This window comes from Esox lucius, chromosome 1 (assembly GCF_011004845.1).
Source record: "Esox lucius isolate fEsoLuc1 chromosome 1, fEsoLuc1.pri, whole genome shotgun sequence".
In the NCBI taxonomy this organism is placed as follows: Eukaryota; Metazoa; Chordata; class Actinopteri; order Esociformes; family Esocidae; genus Esox; species Esox lucius.
The window spans coordinates 34,375,190-34,388,571 of NC_047569.1; the positions used below are offsets into that span (position 1 = coordinate 34,375,190).

The 13,382-nt window shown below is 43.6% G+C and overlaps 1 protein-coding gene across 1 annotated transcript in view; it reads right to left on the reverse strand.

Moving 5' to 3' along the window:
- The window catches only part of grik4 (glutamate receptor, ionotropic, kainate 4), a 371,059-nt gene that overhangs the window by 170,706 nt on the left and 186,971 nt on the right, over positions 1–13,382 (reverse strand). The window contains exon 3 of the mRNA XM_020047780.2: positions 7,723–7,928. Within this exon, the coding sequence (XP_019903339.1) occupies positions 7,723–7,804 (82 nt within the window). The 5' untranslated portion in view covers positions 7,805–7,928. The remainder of the gene's footprint in view (positions 1–7,722; positions 7,929–13,382) is intronic.

The window sequence follows — 13,382 nt, forward strand, 5'->3', positions numbered from 1 at the left end:
ACTGACATCTGTGATATGATCACACCACCTGCTCCTCACAGGCAGGTGACGAAACAACTGCTTTCTGTAACTTCGAATGAAACCATGGCGCCAAGTGTATCAACCAGGCAGGCCCGAACTGCACGACTGGCGACCAAGGCCCATGGTGTGTTTTAAAGGGAAAAGCGAGCAGTTTGGTTGCTTCACGTCTTCACTGTGAATGTATTTTCATGAATAATGACAGTGCATTTACCGCCGCTTAAACCACCTGTCAAGAACGGCAGGCGCTCCGCCAGAGCAGGACTAAGTCAAAACGAAGGCCAGTCTTCAGAATGTTCACTTCTCCATGTTCGCCAGTTTGCGAGAGCACACACATGCACCCGTAACCCGTTGGTACTGATCACAAATGTTTGCTTTTTCCCGAGGATGCGCCCAGAGCTATGCCTATTAAGAGCTATACACACACACACACACACACACACACACAACATACTGTTTAGTACATGAACATACAATCCAGAAGTCTGGCCTTTGTATTTCCCTTTAAACTGTAGCTAGTTTCCAACACCAGGTCACACTTGGTTCCTCTGCCACCCAGAAACCCGTTTGCCCTACCACAGATGTCCATCTGCTTCCTCCCACTTCGCATCAAACTCTCCTTTTTCCGCCTCTCCCCAGCTCTCAGACAATTACGGCGTGGCCTATCTGAAGGCGCCCACTGGATGCAGTTAGCCTGACTGACAGGTAATGACACTCCCTGAGAGATTGCCTCTCCACCAAGACGGGACGCCTTCCACCAGAGGACAGCCACGTCACCGCAGTGCCTCTCTCTCTTTCTCCCTCTATTTCTCCGTTATTCTCTTAACTTCGCCGCGTCATCTCCACCCCCTGCTCTGTCTGGCTGTTGCATTGACCGTCCGTGCCCCTTCCTCAGCCTTTCTTTCCAAGTCTGAGGATGATAGAGTGGTTTTCGGATGAGAAATAATAAATTGACCATGAAGGAATCTGATTGACGGTGTCAGGATCAATCATGCCCGACGCCCTGTGATGTCTGAAGTTAGACCGCGATCTGTTTCTGGTTGCTTCGCCAAAGTGTCATCAACATTAACTCAGCCCACAGGGCTACTGTAGAACATACATTTTAACTCTTCATTTGCCCGGTTGTTTCACCAACAACTTTCACCGCCTTCCAAGCACTTTTTTTTCAAAACACACATATGAACAGTAAAATCCTATCTTGACAGCCCAGCAAACTTTAACCGGCTTGAATGTGTAACATCCTGTCAAAGAGACAGCCAATCACGGTTGGACCCTAACTCCTTCCAATGTGTAGCATCCTGTCAAGAGATAGCCAATCACGGTTGGACCCTAACTCCTTCCAATGTGTAGCATCCTGTCAAGAGACAGCCAATCACGGTTGGACCCTAACTCCTTCCAATGTGTAGCATCCTGTCAATAGATAGCCAATCCTGTCAATAGATAGCCACGGTTGGACCCTAACTCCTTTGAATGTGTAACATCCTGTCAAGAGACAGCCAATCACAGTTGGAACCTAACTCCTTTGAATGTGTAACATCCTGTCAAGAGACAGCCAATCACGGTTGGACCCTTACTCCTTTGCATGGTGACAATGCAGGTAGAGTGCTGTGTGAATAGAAGGTGCCACCTGAACAGCTTGGATCCACAGGTACTGGCTGGGACCACACTGTCAATGTCATTACAAACACCAGGCACCATGAATCATATGCCTCTCGCATTCAATGACAACAATTTTTCATCTTGGGGAGGGAATGTGTCAAAAACACTTTATTTTGCCTCAACAGGGCCGACGGGTCATTTTTTATTCAAAGTGAATTGTGTGACACTATCTGTGACCGACCTCGCGCCCCTCAACAACATGAGAATGGATGGCCCCAAGACAACACAGACATTCATATGCGGGGGAACTGTGCAGCAAAAAAAAGGCGACTGACGGAAGTCTGATTTTTTTCTTGGAGACTCAATTCTTAAGAACAGGACAGTATGTGAGGGAAATAGGGCTAAACAGAATCTAGGGGTAGGCAATCTTTCCACTGGGGAGATATTTCTTTTTAAATTTAGTCAATCACTAAACTGATCAATTTCCAAATTGGAAGACAATACTGCAGTACCTGTAGCACTCCAGGGACCAGGTTGCCTACATCCATAATAGAATCTGTTAATGACAAACTGTCCGCTTGGCTTAATCGTGAATTCATGCTGCCATAAAATAACATTTCAACAAGGCTAAATGATTTTTTAAAAGCCATATTTCATGACATAGTCTTGACATGGTCTTTCTTTCTTCTATTCATACGGCCTCTTTCCATTACATCCACATTCAGACAATGAGGCTTGAATTTTCATGACCATGGATTGTCACAGATTCTTATAGTAAAACATGTGAAGCATTAATAATCTTTTATTACAGCTATTATGGTTATTGTCATCGATTTTATGACTATATAACTCAAGCACAGAAAAACTTGGATCTCATGGGCAATTTATTAAATAGTTGGAAAACAATACAGGTTTTGGCCAAAAATCTGTCCTATTAATAAACATCTAATACACTACAATACTGAGGGGAAAAACACCGGGCTGAACCTAAAGTATATACCTCACAACATGAAATATGACAAAAAGGGTTGTCATAAAGGGTTGTACACATGATATGAAGAAACACCCTCGCTAGTGCTTTCTTGAGAACGCCCACAGTCATTTCAGAAGAACTGGAAGTCGCTCAGAATGAGAGCATCTGTTAAATGCCTAAAATGACAAAAACGAAAACATCCAAGACAGCCAAGATGGACCAGGCACCATAGAAGAAGAAAAAAAAGGCAGAGGGACGTTTGCTTCACTCTGAGGAATATGTCTAGCAAGTCACTCCCACCACACACCGAAGAGTAGTGGCTCTCAAACGGTGGCTCCACACCAAAACCTCCCGACATGATGTACTGACCCTCGGCATTAAACGCACACGGCGCGAGGGAACAATCCGCTGAGGATTTCATCGTTACTCGGACGACGCAGCTATGTATGGACACAGAAAAGTCAGAGCTCATAGTGCACATACAGTACCTATCGTATTGTCTTTGAATCAATACACCGATCATTTCGGGAAACCTGAGGAGATCAGAGGGTCACCGTGCTATGCATTTTTAGCACCAGCATGATCCAACAAAGTAATAATCTGTAGCCTTTGTTTTCGTGGCCACCCCTATTTGGCCGGGTTATGCTGTGCGGTGCCGTTTGTGCTGTAGTGTTCTAGACTGGCGGTGACCCGTGTGGGAATATGTTCTGATACGACTTTTGGGTAATTTCGCCCAGGCTTAGTACCGCTGCCATGCCAACTGCAAGATTGTCCACCAGAGCCGTTGCCAGAGAATGTAATGTTCACTTATCTTCAATAAGCCCCCTCCAACATCACTTTAAGGAATTTGGCAGGATGTCCTGTGACTCTCAACCGCGGGTATCTGGTCTCTCAACCGCAGATCACGCCAGCCCAGGACCGCTACATCCAGCTTCTTACCCGGCGGGATCATCTGCCCCCAGATAGCTGATGAAATTGCGGGTTGTCAGCACAAACCGACCGAAACCAGGATCCTGATCTGATTGCAGTTTGGCATCAACAGTCAAATGCTTCCTTTCGATGGTCCCTGGCACGCTGGAGAACTGTGCTCTTCACGGTTGAATCACAACCTTGCCCAAATTTTTGGGCAAACTTGCTGAGGGAAACCTTCCCAAAAGCAGTCCCCAAGTCTCTAACCAACTCACAGCAATGCACAGTAGTGTAGAGAGCCATGATTACCCAGAATTCCCTTCCATCTTCAATTACTCAAGTAAACAGCTAAATTACTTTTAATACACTCATGGCACAATAAGGACTGTGAAGACAAACACACACAGTCATACAGACACACACACGGACACAACCACACTCACAGAGCCACTTACTGAAACACAACCTGAGCACATGTTTGTTGCTGTATTATTGCATTTTAAACGTGAGTTTTTTGTGGACCCCAGAAACAGTTTCCTCTTTCCCTCTGGGTGAGTGTACCTGGCAATCTTTGCAGGCTGACTGCATCCTATCCGCATGAACGGGCACACAATTCCCTTTCTGTCACAATCGCTACTCCTGCGTGTCTTGAAACGAGCTCATGTAGGCCAACGTTGCCTGCCGTGATATACAACACATGCATCTGCTCGGCCCCCAACTGCTGGTCACCACATTTTCCCACGATAAAGCAACCAGCCTTAATAGAGAGGCTGAGAGGCTCCCGGTCGGATCCAAAAGTAGAAAACGGTGGGGGACAACTTCCTGCATTTGTATCGACGCCGGTTAGACCTAGCCAGTTCCCTATAGAGCGGCTACATGTGGTGTTACGCTTCCAGAATGTGACGCACGGGCAAATTGAGACGGGACACTGATGAGTGACTCGCTGCCAGTATGCCTCTACTTGGAGGAGAATAAGCAGGAAGGGGGTCATCTGTCATTCATGCTGCACTGAGTCTGTCACTCATACAGGGCTTTTACCATGGAAAAGATCTCCTCTTTCCTCTTGCGAGGCATGATTAACACTGCTGGGAGGTGTACAAGTGTGTAGTTATTTTAATAAAGAACTAGAGTGCAGAGTTGAATACATGCTTCGGCTCTATAAAGTATTTTTGCGGTGACAAAGTGTTCTGATTTGTTTTCTCAAGATTCAGAAAGTAGGACTATTTGAATCAATAGAGTCACAGATAAATGGCATTGTTTGCTAGTTGTTTGCATAGTTGCTAGGTAAAAGGTCTAGTTGTTTGCATAGTTGCTAGGTAAAAGGTGTAGTTATTTGCATAGTTGCTAGGTAAAAGGTATATTTGTTTGCATAGTTGCTAGGTAAAAGGTCTAGTTGTTTCCATAGTTGCTAGGTAAAAGGTCCAGTTGTTTGCATAGTTGCTAGGTAAAAGGTCCAGTTGTTTGCATAGTTGCTAGGTAAAAGGTCTAGTTGTTTGTTCTATCCAAACCGATCGCCATGCAGCCTGGCTGTTTTTCCAGGCTACCAACTTTAGGTAACTCATTATGTCAAAAAAAGAAAGAAGTGGAATAACAGTGACTAGTTGCACTTTTTGTTGTTTAAGCTTTTCTATTGGTATTTACTTGAATGTGTCCATTGTATTAATAACATTGATGCCAGATTCAACTTGGCTTAGTGAAAATGTACATTGCCTTGCCTGCATAGTGAGTATCAATAGTCGTGGTTGCCTTCAGCCAGGGTAGATTGCATATCAAAAGTGAAACTAATCTTCAGAGATTAGAAAGCAACACCGCTTGGCTTAAATTAACACTTGTATCAACAACTCTTTTCTGGAGCTGTTCAGGAATTGATCACTGTTTACCATGGTACCCAAACACCTGACCCTATAGCTTTCATTGCGCTGAATTAACTAGGAGGCCAATAACTTTAATTACTTAAACAATTTTTCTTCTTCTCAGATTCCCTCTGTATATTACCACAACCCCAAAAAAAGACTCACCAAATTCAAAGTGAAATATTTGCAACAATGCCAAGAATCAGAGAGGGTCCTCATACTTTTCCAAGGAACAACATAAAACAAATGTATTATTCAACTTTTTTGGTATGGGCTCATTTGAAATATGCAGGCAATGCTTATGTGAGTCCGTAAAGACACCCATTCATACAGAACTTCAGGTGTGACAGTCATAACTCCTATAACTTTCACAACAATGTTAGCTGGATCTCAGGGTGGACACCCCTCATCCCCAAATTAAGAGCATCTTTTAACACAGTGAAGATTACTGGTTAATTGTTTATAACTTTGTGACATCTAAAGTAGGTAAAAATATTACCACACCAGTCTCAATCATCTCAAACCAATCATCTGTTCTCCAAACGGACATCTAATATCAGTCTGACAATCACGAGGAACATGCTGTATTCCGGTTCTCCAAGCCTCTCCCTAAGTGTGCAAAAACTTCCTCTCTTGTGTTTAACAGTGGTGGAAACTCACTCACACCAACATACACAACCAAAGACAACATCCTTGTCTCCTCGTTTAAGTTCCCCTTCCTAGCTATCGTCTGACAGGGTGTTATGCTAGCGAGCAAGGCTAGTTTGGGCCGTTGTAATGTATTCTTTCCATGTAAAGGCCTGACAGCGACATTCCGGCAGCCAGGGAGAACTCAAGAGGGCTAGCAATGTTAAATATCACCTCTCGGAGCGCGGTGGCAGGCGGTAGGCAACAAAGACATGCGCTAGGAAAACAACAGCACTGATGCTAATGTCAGCACCGTGGCGTACCGCTGACAGGCTTCAACAGCGGCAAGCCCCCTCACCAATTGACATCAGAGAAGAAGAAAAACAGAGGCCTGAACGCTTAATTACCTTTCATGCTAAACAAGACGGGGAAAACTTATTAACCCTACTTTGGAGGTGCCTTTGTATAGAGACGTGAGGTGGTGGCGGGAAGCATGAAACAGCATTCTTAACTATCAGATAGAATTCTGAAGTTGGGAGCTCTGTGTTGTTCCCTCTGTAATCACGGGGAGATGGCTACAGCAAACGGATATGTTTTGCTGGAAGCATATTGGGCAGTTTAATAATTGATTGGCGAGGGACATGCAAAGGACACCATGATATCAACGAATCACAGTGTCTGACTTCTCCACGGTCACTCTGCACAGCTTGCTAGACAAAACACATTTTTAAAGGACATTTTTACACAGAAATAATTAATTCAGATTTTGTTAATTTGACATGCCACTGTGTGATCAGTATGCACTGCCATCACGCTGCTGTTAGCCTGAACACTTGTTATTTCAAGCATGGTTCTCATATCCAGCCATTTCAATGTAAAATAATGAACAGCAGAGTTCCATCTTTAAACTCTACTCTAACAGTAGCACTGTCTGTCTGTCTGTGCAGTCCTCATGCCACAGTCAGAGTGATTTATGGGAGGAATCCTGTTACGTAGAAGAGGCGTCGGCTGCTGCTAAGACAGAGGATGGAAGAAAGGGAGGGGATAGATACAGAGAGACAGCAGATTGGTCAATCACTATCTCTCCTGTAGCTGTCCTGGTCTCTGCTAACCAAGGCAGATAGCTCCGCGGCTGGCGGCTAATTAACGTGAAGAGAAGACTCCTCCATCACAGCACCCTTTCCTTTACTGTGTAAAAAATTATCATGGGCCTGCAAACACAATTCAGTGAAATGTGTCCAAACAGGAATGCAAAGCGTTCTGGTAACTAACTGGCTTTCCCGAGCAAACACTCTATTACGGCAAAGTGTAATATCGTAAATCATTTTTCTAACAGCAGCTTGGAAAATGGAAGCCGAAAATTAGATTTCAGTTTCTCGGTTTCACAGAAGGAAGGCATTCTTTACCTTTCTGCTTAATCTTATGTGAGCGTGACGAACAGAATGTCCCACCTGTGCTTGGTAGAACAGGAGTGATACCCTCATCTTGTCAAAATGCCGCTGAGCTGCACTCAAGGAGCAATCAGTTAATTAGAGAAAGTCGAGACTCTCAACCAGGCCTAGACTTATGCGTAGATGAGCTCTGATGATGGTTTGCTTTTGAGTGGCAGAGGAAAGGTGTGGGCGGTGGCTGGGGGAGGTGGCGGGGGCGGTGTGCTGGGGGAGGTGGCTTGGGGAGGTGGCAGGGGGCGGCGGCAGGTAGGGCCTGCCAACCAGGGTCCAGGGTCAACACTGGGCTACTCACCTATTCTGAAGGAGAGCGGTCCAGCAGAGGTGCTTCTCACCCACATGGCTAAGAAGAGCAGAAGCGCCCAGGCTGCGAGCATCTTCTATGACTCCTCATGGGTCCTGCCCTGGGGGTCCTGCCCTGGGGGTCCTGCCCTGGGGGTCCTGCCCTGGGGCTCCTGCCCTGGGGATCCTGCCCTGGGGGTCCTGCCCTGTCACAGCCACCTGCACAAGGCAACAAATGGATGAAGTCTGAGTCGTAAAACACCTAGAATTCAACAGTACAGTAGTCAAGTAGAATATACGACGCACAGGAATATAAACAATCACGCATGATTACTACGACGCACAGGAATGTAAATAAACACGCCTGCTTACTACGACGCACACGGGAAAATAAACAATCACGCATGATTACTACGACGCACACGGGAATATAAACAAACACGCCTGCTTGCTACGACGCACATGGGAATATAAACAATCACGCATGATTACTACGACGCACATGGGAATGTAAACAAACACGCCTGCTTACTACGACGCACATGGGAATGTAAATAAACACGCCTGCTTACTACGACGCACACGGGAATATACACAAACACACATGCTTAAGAGGACGCACACAGGAATATAAACAAACACACACCTGACAACAACGCAAATGGAAAACTAAACAAACCCACACCTGTGTAAGACCCACAAGGGAATGTAAACAAACACACACCTGCCTAAGATTCACATGGGAATGTAAATAAACACACACCTGCCTACACATGCGCACTCCACACACTGGACAATTTATCTGGTCCATACAGTTCACTCATCACTGTGAGTATAGTCCACTAAAACGCATATCCCTGAAACAGAAACCCTTTGCATCCTATAGCTGTGCATTATATATGGCAACTATGGCAGTAATATACATGATGTAAACTACCAGCAATTGGTAGAATAATTTTTATCATCAACTGTGAGTGACGGAATCTAAAACAAAAATCCAGAAAATCACATTGTATGATTTTTAAGTAATTAATATGCATTTTACTGCATGACTTAATATTTGATACATCAGAAAAGCAGAACTTAATATTTGGTACAGAAACATTTGTTTGCAGTTACAGAGATCATACGTTTCCTGTAGTTCTTGACCGGGTTTGCACACACTGCAGCAGGGATTTTGGCCCACTCCTACATACAGATCTTCTCCAGATCCTTCAGGTTTCAGGGCTGTCGCTGGGCAATACGGACTTTCAGCTCCATCCAAAGATTTTCTATTGGGATCAGGTCTGGAGACTGGCTAGGCCACTCCAGGACCTTGAGATGCTTCTTACGGAGCCACTCCTTAGTTGCCCTGGCTGTGTGTCTTGGGATGTTGTCATGCTGGAAGACCCAGGCACGACCCATCTTCAATGCTCTTACTGAGGGAAGGAGGTTGTTGGCCAAGATCTCACGATACATGGCCACATCCATCCTCCCCTCAATACGGTGCAATCATCCTGTCCCCTTTGCAGAAAAGTATCCCCAAAGAATGATGTTTCCACCTCCATGATTCACGGTTGGGATGGTGTTCTTGGGGTTGTGCTCATCCTTCTTCTTCCTCCACACACGGCGAGTGGAGTTTAGACCAAAAAGATCTATTTTTGTCTCATCAGACCACATGACCTTCTTCCATTCCTCCTCTGGATCATTCAGATGGTTATTGGCAAACTTCAGACGGGCCTGGACATTCGCTGGCTTGAGTAGGGGGACCTTGCGTGCGCTGCAGGATTTTAATCCATGACGGCGTAGTGTGTTACTAATTGTTTTCTTTGAGACTGTGGTCCCAGCTCTCTTCAGGTCATTGGCCAGGTCCTGCCATGTAGTTCTGGGCTGATCCCTCACCTTCCTCATGATCATTGATGCCCCACGAGGTGAGATCTTGCATGGAGCCCCAGACCGAGGGAGATTGACCGTCATTTTGAACTTCTTCCATTTTCTAATAATTGCGCCAACAGTTGTTGCTTTCTCACCAAGCTGTTTGCCTATTGTCCTGTAGCCCATCCCAGCCTTGTGCAGGTCTACAATTTTATCCCTGATGTCCTTACACAGCTCTCTGGTCTTGGCCATTGTGGAGAGTTTGGAGTCTATTAGATTGAGTCTGTGGACAGGTGTCTTTTATACAGGTAACAAATTCAAACAGGTGCAGTTAATACAGGTAATGAGAGGAGAACAGGAGGCCTTCTTAAAGAAAAACTAACAGGTCTGTGAGAGCCGGAATTCTTACTGGTTGGTAGGTGATCAAATACTTATGTTACTCAATAAAATGCCAATTAATTATTTAAAAATCATACAATGTGATTTTATGGATTTTTGTTTTAGATTCTGTCTCTCACAATAAAAATTACAGACCTCTACATGCTTTGTAAGTAGAAAAACCTGCAAAATCGGCAGTGTATCAAATACTTGTTCTCCCCACTGTGTGTATATATATGAGATTAATAGGCTAATGAATGGCGGCATAGCACACTACAACTACGTAGTGAGAATTAAGGAGAAAAATGTATACAGAGCAAACATATAGCAAGAAGATAAAGCAATATTATACATAAGGCTACAGCATGCTATTGTATACTGGACTTTAGTTATAGACTATAGTTTTAGGCTATAGTATACTGGACCCTAGTTATAGACTATGGTTTTAGGCTATAATATACTGGACCCTAGTTATAGACTATGGTTTTAGGCTATAGTATACTGGCCCCTAGTTATAGACTATGGTTTTAGGCTATAGTATACTGGACCCTAGTTATAGACTATGGTTTTAGGCTATAGTATACTGGCCCCTAGTTATAGACTATGGTTTTAGGCTATAGTATACTGGACCCTAGTTATAGACTATGGTTTTAGGCTATAGTATACTGGACCCTAGTTATAGACTGGTTTTAGGCTATAGTATACTGGCCCCTAGTTATAGACTATGGTTTTAGGCTATAGTATACTGGACCGTAGTTATAGACTATGGTTTTAGGCTATAGAATTCTCATTAATGCTTTATTGACGGGTTGCAACTTATGAAGCGTCTGTGTTAATTACATAAAGACCTATCTTTTGGGGGGGAGCAATTGTAAATTAGCCACATAGAGTAAAACATTGCATTAATGTGTCCAATATGCAGGTTTACATCCTCTGGCTACAGTAATATGCTGTTGAGTTTGTGAGATTCTGGATGATAGCAGGCCAAGATATGAACTAGCTCCTCACTTTACAGACTGATTAGCAGCGAGTGTGTTTGTTTGTAAAACATCACATCATGCCTACCATATAATTGATCAGGGTATGAACTCTGTGCACTCAGAAGGATAAGGCTTTCAAAAATGTACTGTCAATGTAGAGCACCCCACAAAGAGCCACTTTCAAAGGCTCATTTAATTTATGGAGTGTCTATTTGCACCCGGGTGAGAATAGCCACACGGCAGCTAATCAGCTATTTACACCCACCCAAATAAATTATGCAATATGTGACGGGTAGCTACATACAGCAACAGCAGCAGACGCCAAAGAATTAGTGGTCACTTGGCACTGGCAGCTGACTCCTTAGCGCAGTATGTAGGGGCATCAGTCTCATAATCTCTAGGTTGTGAGCTCGATTCCTGCATTCCAATGTACTGTATTAGTACTTGTTCAATGACAATACAGTTAAAAAAATACAATTTGGTAACTACGTGCCTCAACGGTTGCAGGTGCCAAAGGAGGATTCAATTAAAAAAGGTAGGCTACACAAAATATAACCTTTTCAACAACATGGTGTTTTGTCGCTGTTTGTATAATTTAAAAAATATATCAAATGTGCAAACTTCTATGATTAGCAATGTCCAGCTAATTTAGCAAATGTTAGACCTTAGCCAAGTAATTTAGCAAATGTCAGCCAGCTATGATGAAGGCATACAATAATTGTGCTAAATAGTAGCGTTAGTGCTAGCTAGCTTGCTCTAACTAGCTACAGCTGAACATGCTTGGGGAAAACGTGAAACATTCACATCTCCTGCAATACTATGCTGTGTTGCCATATAGCTATATTAAGTTTTTAACCACCAAAAATAGGGCTAATGGTTCGATTTTAGACTGTAGTAACAGATTTGTCCAATGATGTTAGCTAGCTAACATTAGATGGGGACATTAGGGAACGGGGAATTTACATGCATATTATCAAAGTTTCAAAGGTGCATTTGATGACCTGAATTTGACTTTATACATTGGTTCTTGTGACATAAATGATTTATAATTCCAAGGCCCAGCAGAGATATGCATGTTTGTGCTAGCCAGGCAAGGCCAAAGTGTGAATATAGTGCTTGTGTGCACAAAATTACTCACAGCAGGTAGAATACTAGGTATTCTGTTTTTGTTTTGTATTAGTGATGTGCATACACAGGCTGTAGTAAAAAAACAGCAAATTACAGACTTACTTCACCAAACCATAGGATGTTTACCCTGTAACAGTCCAGGTAAATGTAGATTGATGCAAATACAGCCCTGGAGGAAATGAAGAGACCACTGCACCTTTTTCTTTCCTTTCCAAAAAAGTCGAAAAGGAAGGTGTTGAGTGAAAAACAGAAGTGTTAAAATTAAGAGACCACTGCAAATTGTACGCTTCTGTTCCTCACTCAAAACTTTTTTGGAAAGGAAAGAAAAAGGTACAGTGGTCTCTTCATTTTTTCCATATCTCTAGTATTGGGGTGTAATTAGTTTGAGTATTTGCACTCAGGTAGTTGGCTATGGACACATGGGTACAAATTGTCTGCCATTATATACACCTCGGTGTAAATAGATAAATGGACTATGTCCACCCCACGTACAAATATCACGGACACCTGGCTGCAAATATCACTGTTGGCTACGGACACCTGGCTGCAAATATCATTGTTGGCTACGGACACCTGGTTGCAAATATCATTGTTGGCCACGGACACCTGGGTGCAAATAGCATCTGCCTTTAATTTATTTCGATGGCCTTGTTGCAGGTGTGCCCTCTGGTGTATACCAAATTACAATTGTGCCCTATGTAGAACACTCATTTTGACCAGAGCCCTATGGTCCCTGTCCTTGGTCAAATTCAGTGTATTATATGGCTTTTCGGGACACAACCTAGACTGGCCATTGTTACGTTCTCTCTGTTTGGTTACAGAGAGCCACAGTGTCTAGGCCCGGAGTTCATTACGGGCTAGGCCACTTCTGAAAAGCCCAGTAATGCCATGATCACAACAGGAAAGTGACAATTAGAGAAACATACACAAAGCGAAAATCAATTCACTAAAATGCAATTATAGCCAATCAACTTGGATAGCATGTCATGGGTCGTGCACAGGGGCCTGCTCAGCTGAATATAGAATCTCAGAAAAGGGTGCGAGCTGTTGTAAAACAGTTGATGAAATCAGCCACAGTAATTGCCAGTCAATGGGAATGTTACATCATCTCATCTACTGCACAATGGGCAAACAAAACAAACCTGCTCTTCCGCAAACAGATAACAACTGAGGGATATTTTCGGGGTGGATAATTAATATTGATTTTAGCTCCATGCCTGTAAATGCCCTTGTTCTCAGCTAAGGATCCCGATTCCAAACAATCAAAAAAGGCATAAAAATTCAGACAAACACACTGATGTATCCTTTTTATTTTTTGTCTATGAGGCTATGT